The sequence below is a fragment of the Daucus carota genome, chromosome 5, assembly GCF_001625215.2.
Source record: "Daucus carota subsp. sativus chromosome 5, DH1 v3.0, whole genome shotgun sequence".
Classification (NCBI taxonomy): Eukaryota; Viridiplantae; Streptophyta; class Magnoliopsida; order Apiales; family Apiaceae; genus Daucus; species Daucus carota.
The window spans coordinates 27,174,613-27,195,969 of record NC_030385.2 but is presented as its reverse complement, the minus strand read 5'-3'; the positions used below and the strand labels follow the sequence as shown (position 1 = coordinate 27,195,969).

At 36.6% G+C, this 21,357-nt stretch overlaps 2 protein-coding genes across 7 annotated transcripts; one reads left to right on the top strand and one right to left on the bottom strand.

Moving 5' to 3' along the window:
• The first annotated feature begins 4,202 nt into the window (after nt 1-4,202).
• LOC108223547 (pentatricopeptide repeat-containing protein At2g29760, chloroplastic-like) lies at nt 4,203-6,322 on the top strand. The gene has a single exon (XM_017397869.2). It carries the CDS (start codon nt 4,418-4,420, stop codon nt 6,284-6,286), a length of 1,869 nt encoding a protein of 622 aa, XP_017253358.1. The 5' UTR covers nt 4,203-4,417; the 3' UTR covers nt 6,287-6,322.
• A 145-nt stretch (nt 6,323-6,467) lies between these two features.
• On the bottom strand, nt 6,468-20,827 carry LOC108223549 (uncharacterized). 6 transcript variants are annotated; one of them, XM_017397870.2, is made up of 16 exons: nt 20,516-20,826; nt 16,718-16,763; nt 16,477-16,646; nt 16,154-16,271; nt 15,978-16,060; nt 15,727-15,786; nt 14,026-14,286; nt 12,332-12,428; nt 11,388-11,438; nt 11,228-11,308; nt 10,570-10,641; nt 9,207-9,269; nt 7,633-7,782; nt 7,143-7,200; nt 7,006-7,058; nt 6,468-6,922 (listed from the first exon to the last, which is right to left on the bottom strand). In XM_017397870.2, the coding sequence occupies exons 1-16, from the start codon at nt 20,614-20,616 to the stop codon at nt 6,854-6,856; spliced, it is 1,533 nt and encodes a 510-aa protein (XP_017253359.1). In that variant the 5' UTR covers nt 20,617-20,826; the 3' UTR covers nt 6,468-6,853. The 6 variants fall into 6 exon arrangements, with proteins under 6 accessions (XP_017253359.1, XP_063949421.1, XP_063949419.1 ...); XM_064093351.1 differs by lacking the exon at nt 7,633-7,782 and having other exon boundaries at nt 20,516-20,827; XM_064093349.1 differs by lacking the exon at nt 11,388-11,438.
• Nucleotides 20,828-21,357: the final 530 nt, after the last annotated feature.

The following is a 21,357-nucleotide window of genomic DNA, read 5'->3' as shown; positions in this document are numbered from 1 at the left end:
GGATTAAGCCAATCTAGAGTCCGGGTTAAGCCAATCCTTTTCATGTCAGAATGTGGCTTGTTCCGGTGTCGGCTTGGACTCTTGTGTCCCGGTCCAGGGGAAGAGTGGATAGGTTGTGTTTGGGTCCGGGTCCGGGTCATATCGTGCTCGGGTCCGGATTAAGCCAATCCAGGGTCCGGATTAAGCCAATCCGGGTTATACCCTATCATTTGCCCCCCACTCCCTTATACAGATTTTCTGTGTGAGGGAGTTGAGTGTATTGTCCGGTCCGGGCTAATTGCGGAGAAGGTGGAGTTTTTCATTTGCCCCCCTGTCCGGGCTAACCTGGACAAGGTGGAATTTTTGCTTTTGCGCCTCTATCCCGGTTAATCCAGTATTAGGCGAAGAATCCTGCTTTTGCTCATCTGCCCGGGTTGACCTAGACTAGGTGTGAAATCTTGCTCACCTATCCAGGTGGATCCAGACATGGTGTGAAATTTTGCTTTTGCCCCCCTGTCCGGACCGATCTGGACGTAGTGGTGGGATTCTGCTTTTTGCCCCCCTTCTGGGTTGATCAGGGTAGGATGTGAGATTTTGCTTTTTGTCCCTCGGCCTGGGTTGATCCGGACAAGAGGTGAGTCTGGACGAGATTGCTCGGCATGAGTACGGACGGGATTGCTCGACATGTGTCCGGACGGGATTGCTTGACATGAGTCCGGGCGTGATTGCTTTACATGTATTTGCCTTAGAAAATTTTTCTAAGTAATAGAGATATCTCATGATTGAACCGGGGTAGCTTTTGCTTGTTTGTCTTGGAAAATAATTTTTCCAAGTAAGAGATAGGTCATGATTGAACCCGGGTAGCTTTTTGTTTGTTTGCCTTGGAAAATAATTTTTCCAAGTAATAGATAGCTCATGATTGAACCCGGGTAGCTTTTGCTTGTTTGCCTTCAAAAAAATTTTTGAAAAATTTTTCTAAGTAAGAGATAGGTCATAACTGGACCGGGGTAGCTTTTTGTTTGTTTGCCTTAGAAAATTTTTTCCAAGTAAGATAGCTCATGATTGAACCGGGGTACTCGGGTTCTCAAAATTGAACCGGGGTAGCTTTTGCTTTTTGCCTTGGAAAATTTTTCTAAGTAAGAGATAGGTCATAACTGGACCAGGGTAGCTTTTTGTTTGTTTGCCTTAGAAAAATTTTTCCAAGTAGGATAGCTCATGATTGAACCGGGGTACTCGGGTTCTCAAAATTGAACCGGGGTAGCTTTTGCTTTTTGCCTTGGAAAATAATTTTTCCAAGTAAGAGATAGGTCATGATTGAACCAGGGTAGCTTTTTATTTGTTTGCCTTAGAAAAATTTTTCCAAGTAAGATAACTCATGATTGAACCGGGGTGCTCGGGTTCTCAAAATTGAACCGGGGTAGCTTTTGCTTTTTGCCTTGGAAAATAATTTTTCCAAGTAAGAGATAGGTCATAACTAGACCGGGGTAGCTTTTTGTTTGTTTGCCTTAGAAAATTTTTTGAAAATTTTTTATAAGTAAGAGATAGGTCATAACTGGACCGGGGTAGCTTTTGCTTTTTTGCCTTCAAAAATATTTTGAAAAATTTTTCTAAGTAAGAGATAGGTCATAACTGGACCGGGGTAGCTTTTGCTTTTTTGCCTTTGACAATTTTTCAAAATTCTTCTTTTTTTTTTCTTTTTTTTTTTTGAGTGAGAGATAGGTCATAACTAGACCGGGGTAGCTTTTTGTTTGTTTGCCTTGGAAAAAAAATTTCTAAGTAAGAGATAGGTCATAACTGGACCGGGGTAGCTTTTTGTTTGGGATTCTGCTTTTTGCCCCCCTTCTGGGTTGATCAGGGTAGGATGTGAGATTTTGCTTTTTGTCCCTCGGCCTGGGTTGATCCGGACAAGAGGTGAGTCTGGACGAGATTGCTCGGCATGAGTAAGGACGGGATTGCTCGACATGTGTCCGGACGGGATTGCTTGACATGAGTCCGGGCGTGATTGCTTTACATGTATTTGCCTTAAAAAAAATTTTTAAGTAAGAGATAGGTCATAACTGGACCGGGGTAGCTTTTTGTTTGTTTGCCTTAGAAATTTTTTTCCAAATATGATTGCTTGGTCCGGACTCATTATTGAATCAGGGCTAGTATGATTGCGTAGTCCGGACTCATCTAAGTCAGGACTAGTATGGTTGCTTAGAAAAACTTCTTACTGATTGCTTCTTGAAGACGTCTCATATAAGCCGAGAGTGCCTCATTATCATACTCCCGTACCCGGAGTCCCTTCTAACTTTCTTCTACAGCTCATGGATCATGTCCCGTAGATTGGTCTGATACTCGTTATTCTCATGGTCTGAGATCAGCTCTTGGGTTGGCTCATTCCTCAAATCGTTTGGAGCGGGACTTGCTCATGAGCTTTTCTTCTTATAACTGGATCCTTCTTTGAATTTTCAACTCTAGCTTTTCTTCTTCTTCCTTTCAGATCTGTTCGTTATTTTCGGCCAGGATCCTTTGCTTTGTGGCATCAGTTTCTCTCTACTTCTTTTTTTGACTTGGTCACCAATCCGGTCAAAGACAGAACCCCGGGATTGGCGAGTGTTTCCCGAGTCCTCAGAGTCGGCAACATGTTCCTCTTCCTTGCGAGTTTCAGCTTGGGGTTGATAGTAGAGCCGGATTGCCTCGGCTATTTCCTTCTTGGTGAGATTGGCCATATGGTCGGCCACTACCTGAACATCCGTGTACTTGAACTGGTTCGTATCGATAGTCCTGACCCGGGTCAGGACTTGCTCAGAGTTCCGGCCCTGGTGTGGATTCTCTTGGTCAGGACCGAACCCATGTTGCCGGGAGGTGGTGGTAGCCGTGGTTGATCGGGTCTATCCCCTCTTACCATAGTTCTGCAGATGGTTTTGATAGAAAACAAAACAAGACCAGGACAAGGCTTCTACTACAAGTTTTTATGGCTGTTTTTTTTTTCCCGAGAAGTAAGCACTAAATATGACAAAGAAATGACTAAGGGAGTAGAGACAGACAGTCAACTTGCTATAACCAGAAATGCAGGAAATGGCTAAGTGACAAGATGTGTAAGGAACTACCAGACAAAGTGTTTAATGAGCTAAGGACAAATATTTTAGTTTCTTGAGATCGGGGTTTTCTAACGTGCACATATCAAGACAGCCATGGTTGGGATGGTGTTTTGGAGATTGGATTTTTTTTTTTTAAGCTTACAGTGGTGAATCGGGACTCCCTTTTCGGGAGCTTTCTGAAGAAGATGAGTCCAGTGGCACCGTGACCACAGGACGGAAAATACGCCCCCCCCTCCTTCTAGCGCCAAATGATAACGCCAAATCCCGTTCTAGTGCTTCCTCCGCCGTGTACTGGTGTCTTGCGGTGTAGCTGCTGGACGGGTGTCTGCAAAACAACACCGGAGGGGGGTTTGAGCCCCGCGGCGCCTCCGGCGTGAGAATGAGTACAGGCGTCGGGAAATATATAGACGGGAAATGAGCTATCTATGTGTGGTGGGTGAAGGTGTATGGCTGCTGTGTGTGGTGGCTTAGAGTGTGTGAGAAATATGAGAGTGTGGAGAAGAAGATCCTTAAGCCTCTCATCCTTGGTCTATTTATAGGCCAAGGATTAGGGTTTAAGGATGTGTACCTTGGATCCTGCTGTCCATCTGTAGGGCTTGGATGCTTAACACCTGTGCAGGTGTCAGCTAAGGAATAGTATTTTGGAGTGTTATGAGGTTTGTCTTCATAGTGTCAGTAGCTGGCATTGGGTATTGTCCTTGTCATGTCAGACTGCAACTTGTTCAGGTGTCGGCTTGGACTCTTGTGTCCCGGTCCGGGGGAAGGATGGATAGGTTGCGTCTGGGTCCGGGATCATCTCCGGGGTCCGAGATCATCTCCAAGGTCCGGGATCGTCTCCTGGTTCTGAGATCATCTCCTGGGTCCGGGACCATATCCGGGTCATATCGTGCTCGGGTCCGGATTAAGCCAATCTAGAGTCCGGGTTAAGCCAATCCTTTTCATGTCAGAATGTGGCTTGTTCCGGTGTCGGCTTGGACTCTTGTGTCCCGGTCCAGGGGAAGAGTGGATAGGTTGTGTTTGGGTCCGGGTCCGGGTCATATCGTGCTCGGGTCCGGATTAAGCCAATCCAGGGTCCGGATTAAGCCAATCCGGGTTATACCCTATCACTCTGAGCAGCGTTCAGCTATGTATAAAAATTTCTCTGTTTATTTCATGTCGTGTCTGGTTACTGTGAATCTCAATTCTCAGGTGAATATGATTTTGCATAGTCACGAAGAATATGCAGCAAGCCTGAATGCCGAAAGCACTACTACTGCACCGACAGATTAGAAAAATGAGCACAATCTTCAAATAATAATATTTCGACAACACATATTTACGCTTCCATACTCACGCATTGATGAACAACAATAAAAATGCAGACAAGAATTACAAATCTAACGAAGCTAACTCGCCCACATCTGTTCCTGTTAGAAAAGTGTAGTACCATGAAAGATCTTGCCAAGTTCCATGCCCATTTCATTACAACAGGCTTTTGTAATGACACCCTTATTCTCAGCAGCCTTCTTTCATTCACTGCTTTGTCTCCTGCTGGAGACTTGGCCTATGCTCACTTAGTTTTTAACCAAATAAAATCACCCAATGCTTTTATGTACAATACTATGATCAGGGCTTATATTAACAATCCTTTGCAAGCATTATCTATGTATAGATTGATGTTTAGTGGTGGGGTGTCCCCAAATAATTATACATTTCCATTTGTTATAAAAGCTTTGTCAAGAGCTGGTGATTGTAGATATGGAGAGAGTGTTCATGCAACTGTGATCAAATTTGGGCTTTTTGTTGATCTTCATATAGCAAATTCTCTGTTACATATGTATGGGAATTTCGGGTTTTCGAGGGAAAGTGTGGAGTTGTTTGATGAAATTCCTGAACCAGATGTTGTTTCGTGGAATGTTGTGATTGATGATCTTGCTCAATGTGGGTATTTTGATCAGGTACTTGGTTGTTTTGATGAGATGTTGTTTTATGGGGTTGAGCCGAATTCTGTTACGCTTCTTGGCCTTCTTTCTGCTTGTACTAAAAGTGGGGAATTGTGTGTGGGAAAGCTGATTCATTTGTATATACTGAAGAATGGTGTACTTGTTTCTGAAAATCTGGGAAATGGGTTGCTTAATATGTATGTTAAGTTTGGAGACATGGATTCAGCTGAGAAATTGTTTGGTAGAATGAAATGGAAGACGGTTTTCTCGTGGACCTCCATGATAGATGGCTATATTCAGAAAGGTGAATTAAAAAGTGCTGGTTTGTTCTTTGATCAAATGCCTGAAAAGGATGTGACTGCCTGGAATGTGATGCTTCATGGGTTTGTCGCTGGAAATGATTTGACTGCTGCTGAACAATTTTTCAGAGAAGCACCAGAGAAAGATGTGGTTTCGTGGAATTGTATGATTGTAGGGTATGCTCAGAACAAGAACTGTACAAGATCTTTGGAGTTATTCAAAGAAATGTTGTTAACAGATATCAGGCCGGATAGAATAACAATCGTAAACCTCTTATCTGTTTGTGGTTCTGCAGGTGCGCTAAACTTAGCTGAGGCAGTTCATTCTTTCATGGAGAAACAGAACACTATGGGGGAAGAAGTTGAAATAGCTCTGATGGATATGTACAGCAAGTGTGGTGCTCCGGAAAAAGCTGTTAAGTCATTCAATGGCATCTCTACAAAATCTGTTTTAGCTTGGAGTGCTATGATCGTTGGTTTGGCGATGAATGGTCATTCCAAGGATGCACTCGACTTCTTCGCCCAGATGCAAAATGCAAATATTAAACCAAATGAGGTCACGTTCCTTGGCGTTCTGTCAGCATGCAGCTACTCAGGCTGGGTTGAGGAAGGAAGAAGGCTATTCAATGCAATGAGTGAAGTTTATGGCATCACACCAAGATCTGAACACTTCGGTTGCATGGTTGACATACTTGCGCGAGCTGGATTATTGGAGGAAGCAGAAATATTTATTCGGAATTTGCCAGTCAAGGCTGATGCAGGTGTTTGGGGACCCCTTCTCGGCGGATGTAGATTGCACAATGATGTTCAGATGGGGGAGAAGGTAGCTGAAATTCTAACAGAGCTGGATCCATCTCACTCTGGACGTTATGTTCTTCTATCAAACATATATGCTGCAGATAGTAGATGGACAGATGCAGAGAAGGTGAGGCAAGATATGAGAATTTCTAGAGTCCAGAGAACTCCAGGATATAGCTTAATCGAGCAAAGCAGAAATTGGTAGGAAATACTTTGTAGCTCTTGCCATCGAACCATAGAGCTAGTTCATTACAAGGTGAAGAAGACCTCTGAGTCCAATCTTTGTACATGGTATATATGATGAAGCACTAATGTTGCAATTCATTGAGTATATTACTTGGTAGAATTTTGGCCTTTGGAAACTTTATTTGTAGTTGTGTAAGATATAAATAATGATAACATGTTTATAAAGCAAGTCAACTGGTACAAATAAAGCTATTCAAGTCTTCGTCCCTTTTAAGATACAATTGGACCCTTAAGATGATATATAGTTCCAAATAACAACTGGAGTCTTGCATGTTATAAACTTCTGTTCTTGTTGGAAAAAACAATTGCCTTTTCCCCTTACATAAACTTCAATTTTCTTCTGCAGAGGGAGATTGTTGGGTTGGGATTTGCTTGTGATTCCAGCATTCACTTGATACTAACAAACTTTAAGGTACAGTAAGAGCTCTGCTTAGTTGCACAAATACTGAATCCCTTGGGTACGACTTATGCTTCAATCTCAGGACGTCCCCCTGAAAAAAGCAAAGGATTCTCAGCACTGCTGACTTCAGTGCAACACCCCTGACTCCAATTTCTTGCGCAATGCTTCTGCAGCTGCTTCTGTTCTTGCTTGATCCTTCAGGCGTAACAGGCTTGTATTAAAATAAAACCAACTATAGCAACTTAAGTACTATTTACATGTGATGCAACCATTCTTACCTTGCCTTGCAGACTTACAATAAGAGGTCCGTCTCTGGATTCTCGGTAACATCCTGAATTTAGGAGAAATATAAGTAGAAGAGAGAGTTTAATATTATAAGTGCTCTTTAGCTAAACAACATTCTTCACACACTTACCGATGTAAAGATCTGGAAATTCAAGGCGAAGTTTTGATAGCGGTTGAGCAGCCTTTACCTGGATTGTGTGAAATGCAAATAATTAAAATAATTCTTGACGAACTTGTTAACAACAGGTTCCGGGATAATATAGATTTCCTTTTACGTGTTTAAAGAAAATTATAATCTCACATGCCACTCACTTATATTTTCTTTGCAAAAAGTATACCGACACACTTTAATGCGGACCTCTAGGCCAAGTGATACAGTGATCTCAAAAAGGATGGCCAAAGAATAACAAAGCAATATCGTATAGAAAGCATGACCATACTGTTAGTATACATGCTAATGAAATTGTCACCATTTACCAAGCAAAACTGGTTTGCACTTGCAAATAGTTTCCCTTTAGGTTACCACTATATGTGCTTTGAAATAAGTCCTCCATTGGGTGGTAGAAGCATATACATAAATAGAACTATAATGAAACAAATGTAGATCATATAATACATACATCTGAAACAGTCAACATCAAGCGCTTTGACGCGAAGGGTTCTGAAACCAGAAGGCCACTGGATCTTTTTAATTCAATTAGACAGTTCCATTGCACATCCAACTCAGCAATATTCGTTGCAGAGAGAACAATAACATTTAGACACTTTATCTGCGGAAGCCATTGCAGAAATAAATTGACTTCAAATACTCAAAAGATCAAGAGGTCAGAAGTAAGCCATCAACATAGGGGATTTTAGAAGTGAAAACGAAAAGTGGTAGGTAAATCAAGATTAGGTTTTATAGTATGAGCAGCAGACAAAAGTAAGGACTTGAGTAACTATAAGTTAAATAAGTGGGAAGTCTTAATTCAGAACCAATACAAAAGACAAATGTAAGAACAAAACCAGGAGACTTTCAAGGTACTTCCGTGTTACTAGAAGGATACATTTTTATAGCAAAAACACTAAATCTTGACTGGAGTTTAGGATTATAAAGAATCAGTAATTAAGCTTCTATAATACTACTCGACCATGTGCTCGCCTAGGAACATAGACTCTTCAATTTGGCTGCCATATGCGAGTCAGACTCGCCCGACTCGGCGACTCGGCTGAGTGCGTATCAGACTCACCATGTGGCGAGTCGGCACGAAAACAGCATCTGACTCAGCCCAACTAGAAAATGACCAGCCCATTATCTTTTCAAACTAATTTCAAAGTAGCTGCCAACATGGATACACGGATCTGCCATATATATATGTACACACAATCCGAAACTTAATTTTAATCTCATCCTCTGTAAAACCTATTCTCTCAAATCTCAATTAAAAAGAATGGAGTCTGTTATTTTTACACAAGATGGATAGAATTTTGACTATTAGTAATTAGTTCTTACTTTGACTGTTCTTATTTTGAAGAATGAAACTTTCATTACTTCGTAAGAACGTAGGATTCATGAATAAAAATGTTAAGTGTTTTACATATACAAATGTTATTCATGTTATCATGAATATATATATAGGGTCATATTCCTCTTAGAACCCTTAACCTGAGAACCCTAGGACTTTAGCCTTATTTCTAGTATTCATTAGGGTTCCGCAGCAGAACTGCACATGCAAAAAATGTTGTGTTTATGTATTATATTTTGAATTTATTTTTGAACACACACAATGATACAAAACACATGTATTTGGATTTAGATCCTGAAAATCTATTAAAAGTTTAGGATTCTGCAGCGGAACCTTAGTGATTTTAAGGTTCTATTTTAAAGATTGGTTCTATTTTAAAGATTGGTTCTCTCTTGAGCGCGAACCTATATAAAATACATATGTTATTTTATTTGCCAAGTCCTGTATCCAAGACTCTTCCATGATTGGCGAATCCCCGTACCGGTGTTCCGTATCGCTGTATCGAGTCCATGCTTCCTAGGTCCTCAGAGTATAAAGAGGAAAAAAGAAGAAACCATATACTTGTCATACTCTTTAGCACTGAGAGTATTACAGATTCTTATGAAACATGTTGATTAAAAGCTTCACAAATCACAATAGCAGATTAAGCACTAACTTAAGTAAAGCCACGAAAGAGCCGCAACACATACCAAAGGCATAAGCAGCTTCTCATGATGCAGCAATTCAGTGATACCCTCTGGGAGCTGAGCCATCTAGGCAAAAGAAGTTATCGTCTTAGTTCATATGCATACATTAAATGGCTAATAGGATTAGTCTAAAATAATATCAGACATTAGAGGGATTAATCTCTTTCCTTCCATCTTTCGATAAAATTCCATTTATTTTAGCATGGGTGTAAACCCAATTGACAGGTAGATACTAAAATTTATAGCATATGATATTCAGACTACAAGGGGTAGAACTTAGAAGGATCAATAACAGCATGAAGGAGACTCGATTATGAACATGTCATGGGTGAAATGGAATTCCAATTCTGTCACTTTCAGTAACCCTATGCTCAGAGGATTCCAAATTATCACTACAATTACCATCAGAACATATTTTTATCAGATGACATTACACACACACACACACACACATAATTAAAACTAAACATACAAAAGTTAAACTATAACCGCTATATCACTTAAATCAAATTGATTAGAACCATCAATCAAATTTTCCATATTTATGCTACCAAAAGTCTAAGGTTTGAATCCCGTCAACAACATATTAAAATAAATAATTAATTTAAACACACATAAAAAAAAGGAGTTAATTATCTGATTGGGCACTCACTTCACACCAATATATCATCCGGAGCACTCTCGAATTTTCGGTCTCATTTGAAACACTGTTTTTATAAATTGTATCAGTCTTAAAAGTGAAAAGTTAAATTAAAAAAGAAATCGACAGTTTGAGAAGTGTTACTCATGGGAATTTAACACGGTAGGCTATAGAGATTGTGTAGGTACAATTAATTGAATTTAAGCGTCTAAAAAATGGCTATATATAAATTATTAGGGTTCTTCATAACCCATCTCTTCCACCATCAATTTTACCCAATTTTTGGACGCGGAAATTCAATTAATTGTACCTACATAATCTCTATAACCTATTGTGTTAAACCGCTATAATCTCTATAATCTTAAACTGTCGATTTGTTTTCGAACCTAACGTTATATTTTTAAGATGATACAATTTGTGAAAACGGTGTTTCAAATGAGACCGAAAATTCGAGAGTGTCCCGAATGATATATTGGTGTGAAATGAGTGCCCAATTAGATAATTAACCCTAAAAAAAAGTACGTATGAACTATCATAAATTATCCATGTATAGCACGAGTTACACCTCAGTTTAAGTCACAGAAGAGAGCAAGCAAATTCTCCATATCAACTCACAAAAACATTTTTCAATGTTATAATTTCTACTCCTTGAAAACTCACAAAAAAAATATTCCTATATTATAATTGTTACTCCTTGAAAACTATTAAAGTCTAACATCAAATTACCTCATTGCGGTCCCCACTGCATTTTTCACCAATAAGATGCCTTAAATATTCTTCAAATTCCTCATCAGGAGCCTGAATCGAAGTAATTTAATGTTCAAAATTCAAACTTCTTATATAAACATAATTGGATAGAAGAACAAGTAACGATTTGGCATAATCTCATAATGATATATCTTTTTTGGTTAACTTTGACTGATAATACATTGCTATGAATTTCTTTCCTTGTTCATCCTAAATGTTAAATGTAACAAATGCCTAGGAAAGGATTGGAAATTCATTTCATAATTGTTTTTACACTTCTAATTAAATAAATGACATACTATCTAAAATTATAAATGTAGGCAAGGTCAAATTATTAATTGACAGCGGCTAAAATGAAAACCTTATAAATGAGAACCATTAAGATTAATCATATTGGACCTTCTGAATCCATCCTTACTAATAAAATATTAATAATCCACATTGTAAGGATTCACCATTCATCCTAAACTAGGGTATATTTATACATTCACCTCAATATTGTCATAATTACTTTCAAGAGTTCACCGTTTCACATACAGGATATAATTACTCTCATCTATAATTCAACATAGCCTGATCCAGTATATCCTCTGTACACACATATATCCTGAAAAAGAGATATTGATATATAACTAACCGTTCGGACTCCAAATGCTTTTGCAACTCCAGCTACAGTAACATCAGAGTGCAATGGCCCAACCGCTCCATATATAAACACCTAAATGACAGTATCAAGGTGTTCAATATAAGGAAATGAGAAGTCATCACAAAGCAATGAACAAAGAATAATGGTGCACCATATCACTTGTGCCTTTACGTCGTTCAACTTCTTCAGCAACAGAATCTATCTGGAATAGAGAAGAATGTCACAAGAGACGAAAAGGCAAAATAAGGAGTCCTATACCACATTTTCAAGAAAATTGGAATCAACTTAAAAAGATCCGTTCCCTCCTGATACAAATAACATATGCCATTCGAAACATGGAATTAATATTAGGGAGCGGAACACTAGATTGAAGGATATTTGTAAAGCCTAGTGAACTATTATAGAATATGCTGCATTGAACTAGTTCCTTCCAGAACAACTCAGGTAAGATGAAGAACTAAATCTGCAAGCTACACTTCCTCCATCCCATTTAAGCGGACCCATGTTGGCTTCTAATAGATCATATGCGGACATTCCAAAATTATAGTTGATATACTTTATCGAAAACAGTTACACTGAACCTTAAACTTGATTGTTAAATAATGTTTCGTATTAGAGTAACTTTTGGGACTTGCAAACCAGGATGAAATACTTTTACGCACTGATCTACCTTTGTTGCAAGAATTTCTCCAAGATCTACTATTTTATCACCTATCCATGCAACAAATTGGGTCTTGATTAGGAATTTAGACAAGACAGGTTTTAAGATTAGAGACTAGATGCATTGAAAGTCCATGTTTACTAAAAAAATTTTAGAACTTAGTTCCACCAAGCCATAGATGATTACTCAGAAAAGATTAAGTACATAGCACCTGATACAGTTACACTGACAGAGTATGGGTCATCAGAAACAGCATAACTTCCTTAAATGATTTAATCAATATTTCTATCAAAATTTATGCATACCAATATTAACAATATCAAATAATAAACATACTATTTTCAGTGTTTACACATAAATGATATTACTATCAGCCTAGAGTCTCTTGACGTATGTAATTGAAATAGTTTAGCAAGTGGGAGTCTGTAGCTTACATCATTTCGTACAATAGAAATCTGTGAAACAGCCCACCCTAAAGTATGCAGCTTTTTACACAAGGAAGCTCCAAGTTTGTCCTCAACAGTGCCAGATCTGAGCTATGGAAACAACAAATTGTATCAGATACATCTTGCAGGGATAATGAGTCTAAAAAACTCTTCTATTGTGTCCACAATTGATGATCACATATATAATCACCTCACTAGGCCATTTTATGTAACAATAAATATAAAGTTTATGAATTGCCTCACCTAAATCATTATAAGAATTCACGGTTCACTAGCTGGACGCTTGGCCGGTGTAGGAAACACTAAAATGGAAGAGAAAAAGAAATATCTGTTGTGTGGTGCTTGCGGGTATTGAGGCTATGTCTGAGTAAGACACAAGGAGGTACTAATCTGTGGGTTGAGTAAATTGGAGATTTTGTATCTCGATTTCCCTAATTTCTAAAACTTTTATTTATAACCTACCTCCTAGATTAATGAGCTAGACCAGATTCATCAATAGATGGGAATTGGGATCTGTATGCTGATGGTGTCTTCCTTGCTATCAACACCTTGTGGCAGCATACAAGGGTAGACATAGTGATAAGAATCCTGGAAATCTTACTGGACACTATGGCGTCAACCCGTGCTCACATAACAACATTTTGTAATGAAGTAGTGACAAGTCAATATTCCATTATAGTAAGAACTATTCATGCAGTACTCATCTCAGTGTTATTAAAGGCAAAAAGCGCGGCGAAACATAAGGGGTCTCTTCCAGGTTAAGCGTGTCGAGCAGGCTATTGTAAACAACGTGTACTATATTAATTAATAGATATTTTTATATATTAAGATAAAAAAACATGCTAATTACTATTTATAAACTCAAAAGAAAAAACTAGGCCCATGTGTCATAGCATTGAAAGATATTTAAAAGTGGATGAAATGCATTGGCCACTCCTGAATGCGTGCATTGAAGATTTGTAGAGTCTGTACCAGTGCTTTGTTGAGGATGTGGAGGATGACTGAGGCGGCTCGGTTAGTAAGTATAATGTACTGGGCTTTTAAACAAGCCCAATACTATAAAATATTGACCCACCTTTTGAAATTATGTCCAGATATAATAAAAACAGCAGTCTACGTAAAGCGGGGCTTTTGTATTTGCTCTGCGCTTTTCACTCAAGCCCGATAGGTGTGCTTCGCTGCGCTTTTCGCTTAAGCGGCATTTAAGCACTTTAGATAACTATGACTCATCTAAAGGGAGAAGTAGCATGTCTACAAACAGGGTCTTGTGACTTGGTTTGAGATGCTGAGTTAAAAAACAAAACAGTACAGATCCCGACTCCTGAGACATTAAGGCATTTGATCATCTAAGCTACCTGGACTGCTGGAACTCATTATTTTTTTTTGACAAGCATAACATTCCAAAAGCTTACTTGCTGTCGGTTCTTGTTCACATAGGGTACTTAACCTGAATAAAGGAGCTCATGTACAGCGGGCTACCACACTAAGGATATCACTCGGTTGTATAAGAATATAAAAAATAAGTAAATTTTAAAAGGATATCACTCGGTTGTATAAGAATATAATAAATAAGAAAATTTTAGTCTACTTGATTTTCAAAGTTGCAATATTATGTTCAAACAGGCATTCAGATGTAAATCAACAAATTTCACTATTGATCAGCATAATAACAAGCAACTTACAAAAACTCATCACCCACAGCAATGACAGATGCAGTAAATAAAATGTTGTGATTTATATCCACAGCTTTTGCATCACCATTACTGACAGCTGTAGATTTTGCAGAAGCTGGTGCTGAAGACTTCCTTGCTCTGCCCGCTCTTTCTAATCTTCCATCTGGAAGTAAATATGCAGGCTTGAATGATATTTTGCCATCTTTGGTATTTCGTGTGCACAATAAATCATTCGGAACTGTGTCATGTATGCTTCCAATCGAAGTATACCTGATTGCATCATGATAAATTGTCAAAAACAAACGTTGCTGATGGGCAGCAAGTTCCATACGACTTGGAAAAGTAACGGAATCACATACTTGGATGACTTTAAAAATAAAAATATACTAAAGTAAATTTCACATGTGTATTCAAAAGTGAATGATATATATATATATATATATATATATATATATATATATATATATATATATATAAATGACACATTTATATGAGTGTTGCGTCAAATAATTTTTAACTTGCTCAGCTGCACATGCAGATAATATGTTTATTTTAAGGAGGATTACCAAAATTTAAAGTACTAAAGTGTTAGTATGCTAATAAGATATAATGAGTGAATTGCAATTCAATCACCTTCGGCACCACTAAATTAAATTTAACAACTATTTTTTTCATAGCTTGAATATATATTACTTTGCATTGCCTTTAATGATTCTCTGTTCAAACAAATTAACCCTTACAAGGAATTATGAATATAGTGGACATTACTACAAAACAAACAAGTAGCAAAACAGAAAAGGGATTTCGAAAGTTCACTGTGCAAACTTGTCCTGCCTAAAAAACCACAGCCATCTTCATCATACACATGCATCCCACTTCCTCAATTATCCAGAAAATAAAAACATAAACTTTAATAATCATTCATTCACATAATTTGTTTAACAGAACACCAATTCGGATTTACTCCTATTTCTCTATTTAGTTTCCCCATCAGCAACTGATTGCTTTCATGCATGATCTGCAGCAATCAACTATAAAATCGGCAAAACCCAGCACCCTAGCGAGCTCGACTCTATGTTAAGACCTAAATGCAACTAAACAAGAACATCAAAGTCGCTATATATCTGCTAGTCGAATTGGTTTGTCCATAACAGTCTGATTGTTTTAGTTTCTTGCTTTTAATATTTACTAGACTATTCAAATAAAAACTAAATTATAACTTTTATATTTGTAAATATTTAATAAAATTTAATTTTCCCTCGTGAAAAAATATAGGGACCCTTTCAATAAACCATTATGTATCTAGTACTAATTTATTAAATTTAATATAATAAAATTTATTAATTATTATGTTTATTTAAATAACTTGTATTATTTCCAAAGAAATATTTGGAGCCCTCTCAACAAATCTTCTGGTTGCGTTACTGAACATCATTTACATATTTAAACAGAAAAATCTGCAAAAGACGCAAAAAGCATATAAATGGTAATTGTCAAGTTTGAAAATAAATGATGTAAACCAAAGCATAGGGATGCAATACTACAAGATCCTCTTTATTCATCTAAAATAGCCAAATTGAGTACTTCAGTTTCGCAAAGTCCACAGTAAAAGCACAGATTTTAAGAGAATAACATAGTGGGAAATAAGGTATTTCAAGAAGCTAATGTATAATACTATAAACATTTCTACTATAAAAGATGAAGCATTACCCCTGATCATAAAGACTGCAGTACTGAACCTTGGAGGTTAGAAGGAAAGCCCATACATCTCTGTCAAATGTATTTGAGGATGTTAGCTTCATAGCAACCCAGTCCAAAAATATATGGCAGAACGAGATATTCAAATTTTAAAAGCACAAATTTTAAGTGCATACATACAGCAGGAGGCAACAAAAAAAGTAAATTAAATAACTGAGTAGAGGGCATTATATTGTATTCAATACAAAGTCAAATGTACATACCTGTAAGACCAATCTAAAATTGGATTAACTCTCATGAACGGAGGCCATCCAGGCGAGCTAGGTGAAAACTGTTCTTGCCCAACCTGTATCATTTCAATATTGTGCAATGTCAATAAACTCCATGAAATATTTAAAGCCAAGCTATCTAATGAAGAGTTAAAAATTGTAACTCATACCGCAGTGGGATCACCAATGCGAACTCCCAAAAAAATAGCTTTGACTGGGTTCGCCTTGAGAAGAGCCTCCAAGCCGGACTTGAAATCTAGGCGTATAATATCCATTTGCAATCCGTAACTGTCCAGAACGTGAGCAATTAAATCAAACAGTTCCATACAGAAACTAACTAGAATGCAAGAATATCATTAAAAAATAAAAAGGTCTAGATACAATATGTTGCTTTCATAGTCCCATACTCCCATATAATAATACCACTCCTAATTTGTTACAGATTCGAGTGGCAGGAGGGGACTCAAAGTATCACAAAAGGTAGGGCTCTCACGTTGAAGCTGTTTCATAAGTGAATGAGTTGATCTCCGTAAAGGTAGAAGCAGTCTCAAAATAAATCGTCCGCATTGGAAATTCGACGTGATCAATTGGACCTCCCTGGTTGGTATGACTTTCACCTTTTTGATGCAAATAATGGCCAGCTCTAAGCAGGTGCAACAAGACCTGCAGAGCCAATTTTAAACATGGATGCACATCTTTCAAAGCTCACTAATGTATAACGTGTACAAACTTACGGTTGAATCTTTTCCTCCATTAAAGCTAAATGCAACTTCTTCGATCCTGTTCAAAAAGAAAATTGCAAATTACATAATAATATACAACTAGGGCACAGCCATTACAGAACATTTACAGTAAAACATAATGAACTTTGGTTAAAGATAACATAAATAGCTACCTAACAAGTAAAGAAATCAATATAAAAAATCCAGATATCTGCTTTTAAAAATAAATAATGAAGCACACATTTTTTAATAAACAAAAAATACAGTATTTTACACCACTAGTGTTAACTCAAGAAGAGAGATTGCTTACAAACATTTCCGAAAAAGGCACATACTTAGTTGTATAACCAAAGGAAGCCCTTTGGTTACATTTTCTTGTTTCTTTTATTATTATTATAATCTATTTTAGTAATGTTAATGGTCATTCGTTGTTATATACTTATTTGAGTATCTAACCACAGGAACCCTATGGTTAGATTCTTTACTTGCATCCTGGATAATATTATTTGTTTCTTATAATATCCCTCATAAGTAATATTTTACTGCTTTTATGTTGTTAGGTGTATTACCCGCTATTTTAAGAGGCCGGAAACTTCTTGGATTTAGTGGCATTGTCTAAATATCTACGGTCATGTATGCATATCCATTGGTTAGATGTGCATCATTTAGATTATAAAGTTTTTTGAATGAAAGGAAGTCTCCGCTCCAACTATTGTATTTTGGTACAATTCATCCACGTGTATCTCGTGACAAAACATGGGTAAATTTTCGTACATGGCAAACATAGTAGATAAACACAACTAAGGATGTTTAAAATACATCCCACAACAACCAACATGAAACAAAATAACCCATCTAACATAATAACAGTCCAATATTACTAAAACTAAAATACTTTGGTGACACACCACGGCGGATCCAGAATTTTACCAAGAAAGGGGCTTCACTAATACTAAAAAAAATTGTTGATGGGGAGCCATGAGGAAAGATGTCAAGCGGCGCATGAAGTACTGAATCGGCCTCCACCAGAGAAGCTGTGGGTTGTTTAGCAGTAGACTCTGGACCGGGCTTCAAATATAAAAGAACGGGCTCAAAATAATTGGGTGGGCTCACTTATAAAACATATAAATTTTATGAAGAAAACTGAAGTTGCTATGCGCTCAGGGGTGGGTTGGAGCCCTCGAGACCCCTGGTAAATCCGCCACCTGGTGACACATTTTCACATTTTGGCCTCATAAAAAAACGGTTTAGATTTTATACTAGCTCAACCCATGCATTTTAAATGTGTCTTCTAATATTTTACTATTATTCTAAGTATGTATATAGTCTCCATGCAGATTGAAAAAGTTTTTTCATTCCATATGAAAAAATTATTTCTATATAATTAACATTTTTTGATGTATATTATTTAAAGTTCCAATAGTATTCTAGTATTAAAATTTATAGATGAAGAACTAACAACATTTTATTATAATGTGATTATAATATGTGTAGTATAGTGCAATTCTAATAGACTATATTGTAAAAATATAATTTCTAAATTTAATAAAGTTCTAATCTAAGGTAAAATTGTATAAAACTTCATATCAAATAGTATAATTAATCTACTCTATTCAATGCACATAAGGCAAATGCCACCTACAAACAAAATATCCTTAGTTTTGCTTTAATATACTCCCTCCGTTCTACCGGATTCTTTGCGGTTTCCCTTTTTGGACGTCCCACTCATTTCTTTACATTACACAACTTTCCAAACTAGTAAACTTTTACCATATAAAACTCAATCCCACCCACTACTTTCATCTACTTTTTCAAATCTATCCATTAAATATAAATGGGTCCCACCACTTTCTCCATTTTTCTTACTCTTTCTTATTACTTTATACTACTTTATACATTTCTCTTAGTCCCCGTGCCCAATCCCAATTTAAAGAATTCACTGGGACGGAGATAGTAATAGTATAGATTATGTGAACTCATTTAAAAAAAAGTGAAAATCTCTTAGTTTGTAGCATGAAGTTTTTTTTGTAATTAACCTAAATAATCTAAGCCTTAGTCCACTAGGTTATATTTCAAAGGTTTTATATTCCTATAAATGGTATAATCCCCGCATAATTTCAACTAGATATTAAAATATTATCGAATACACAATTAATTCTTCTTGTCGACCAATCTTAGCTTTCCCAGGTTGGTAATTCTAGTTGACCATCCTAAATCATCACTGTCATTTTTCATATCGTAATTATTCCTTATCAATGTTGCCACTTCTATGATTTTCAACTTGACAGTTGTCAATAGATGGACGAATAAAAAAAATTCACATTTTCCCAACATACATTTTTGAACAACTTATTAATATATAAAATAAGCTGGAAATTGACTTCAAACCAGAAGTTGGTAGTTCACACTTTTTTGAACAACTTATTATCTTTATGATTTTTTCAAATAAAAGTCAATTTCAACCTCAAATAAATAACCTATCAAATTTACTTTATTATCCTATTCTTAATAACAAATAAGTTACCTATAATATAAAATTATCCAAATCACCCAAACAGACAATTTAAGCTACTCACCTATCACGTTATTAAATTATACATAAACAAAGCTACAGCCTACAAGCAGGCTAATATTTGAGTTGTTAGATATAATAAGATTTAACAAGTTGAGTAATATTAAGAGAGATTTGACGTGCTGATGATGAGAAACTTTATAGTTGAGCTTAGCACCAAAAAGTATCTAAATATTTGTTAAAAAGAGTCTAGATATCCATTTTTTTCTACAAGTGATTTGTCTTTTTACAACCTAAATTATACACTTTATGTGGAAGCTTTGCTCCAACACTCAAGGTACAAAAAGACAATTCGTCGGTTGGTCAATTGAATAAGAAAAGTATATTCAACACTGAGCGTTCTTTAGTTTGTCGGCTATACGTTATTGAGTCCACTGCTAGGCTCAATCTATTTTTCAACTTCTTTAAATACTTCCCCGCATCATGTCTAGGAGCTCCAAACATCAATTCTTCACCGCAATAGATTCCTAGGTGAGTTATGATTCCTTTGACACTAAATATTTGACTACTGGTATTTTTAGGGAAATTTTTATGGGGAAGTTGTTGATGTTTGTGGTTGAATTGTCAAAGCTACATCACCTCTTCAAATTCAAACTGAGCTTCCGGCAATTCATTAAGCTACTGAATTAGCAGTCAAGACAACTTTCGCATGTTCTTATCAAATCTGACTGCTGCAAAGTGGTTGTCAAACTCTCACTTGCGGGGTATAACTCCGGTCCGGTCCTGTGTTGTTCTGATAGAGGACATGAAATCAATAGCATCTCTTCCTCCTTGTCCCTCATATTTGTAGTGGTGCAGCTCACTACATTGCAAAACAAACTTCCCTAATGTTTCTCTCCATAAATCAAGTTTCTCAACCTCTCCTGTATTATCCTCTCGCAAGGTGGATTTCCTAATTCTTTCTTTAAAACAAAAGACTACTGTACTATGTAACTATAATGCCTTAGTTTTACATTGCTAGTATAGAACGTATCAATTATCAGTTGAACTGTTGAAGTGGTGTATCTCCCATCACAATAATTATCATATAAAATCAGCAGATAGCACAAATAGTCAAATTTTGAACTAACAAACATAATAATCTCAAAACCCCTCATCAACACAAAATAATAATCCAAACTAAAAGCTCTAAGAAAACCCCAAATAGCATTCAACAAAAACAGAAGTAAAACCCGAATCACCAAACACAATATAAGTGGAAGTATAGAATTAGTGTAGAGAAGGAAAAAAGAACTAACGAGTAGAGAGCAAGAGCTCTTCGAATGACAAAGATGGCATTTTTGTACTTGGTCTTCAACCTCTCATCATCACTTTGTGTAATAGCTTTATCAATCTCCATCTCTTCCCTGTGAATATGTTGATATCTCTGTATGTATAAGATCACCCCTTTTGTTCTTTCGATGAAATTTCAAGAAATTGGTGGGTTTGATTGACATATATATACACACTACAGCTCAAGCCTTCAAGGGTTGAGGCATAGGGGGTGGCTGCTTCATTGCTAGAAATGTCACTCTCTAAATTTGGTCAAAATCTAAACGTCTATTTTAAATTATTGGGTACAGTTTTACCGGTAAACGTTTATTAAATGCCACAGATTTTATACCTTTTATATATGTTTCTTACATTTCTCCAACTGGCTATGATGGTCTAGTTTTACCAAAGGATGATAATTATTCCCAAAAAAAATCTTGGTTTTTGCCTATTTTTTTTTACATTCTTTGTGTGTCACGCTTTCACTAGTATGATTTTTATTTTTTTAAGAAAAAGTGATAATTCAATAAATAATAGCTATACGGAATCTACAAATATGATCGAATCGAACAAATATAAAAAAAATTAAGATGCTTGTCTTCACACCCAAGATGAGACAAATAAGTGATGTTGAAATTGACAATGGAATATGTATAGATCATTGCTGTGTGTTCACTATTTTTTCCAAAAATTCTATTTGAGCTATCAACCACAAATGCAATTCTCGGAAGCAGGGGCGTCTCCAGGATTTCGGAGGCCCTAGTAATATACTACAAAGAATCAAAAATATGTAGTATCTAGTATAGAAAATTAATTTTGAATTAAAAAT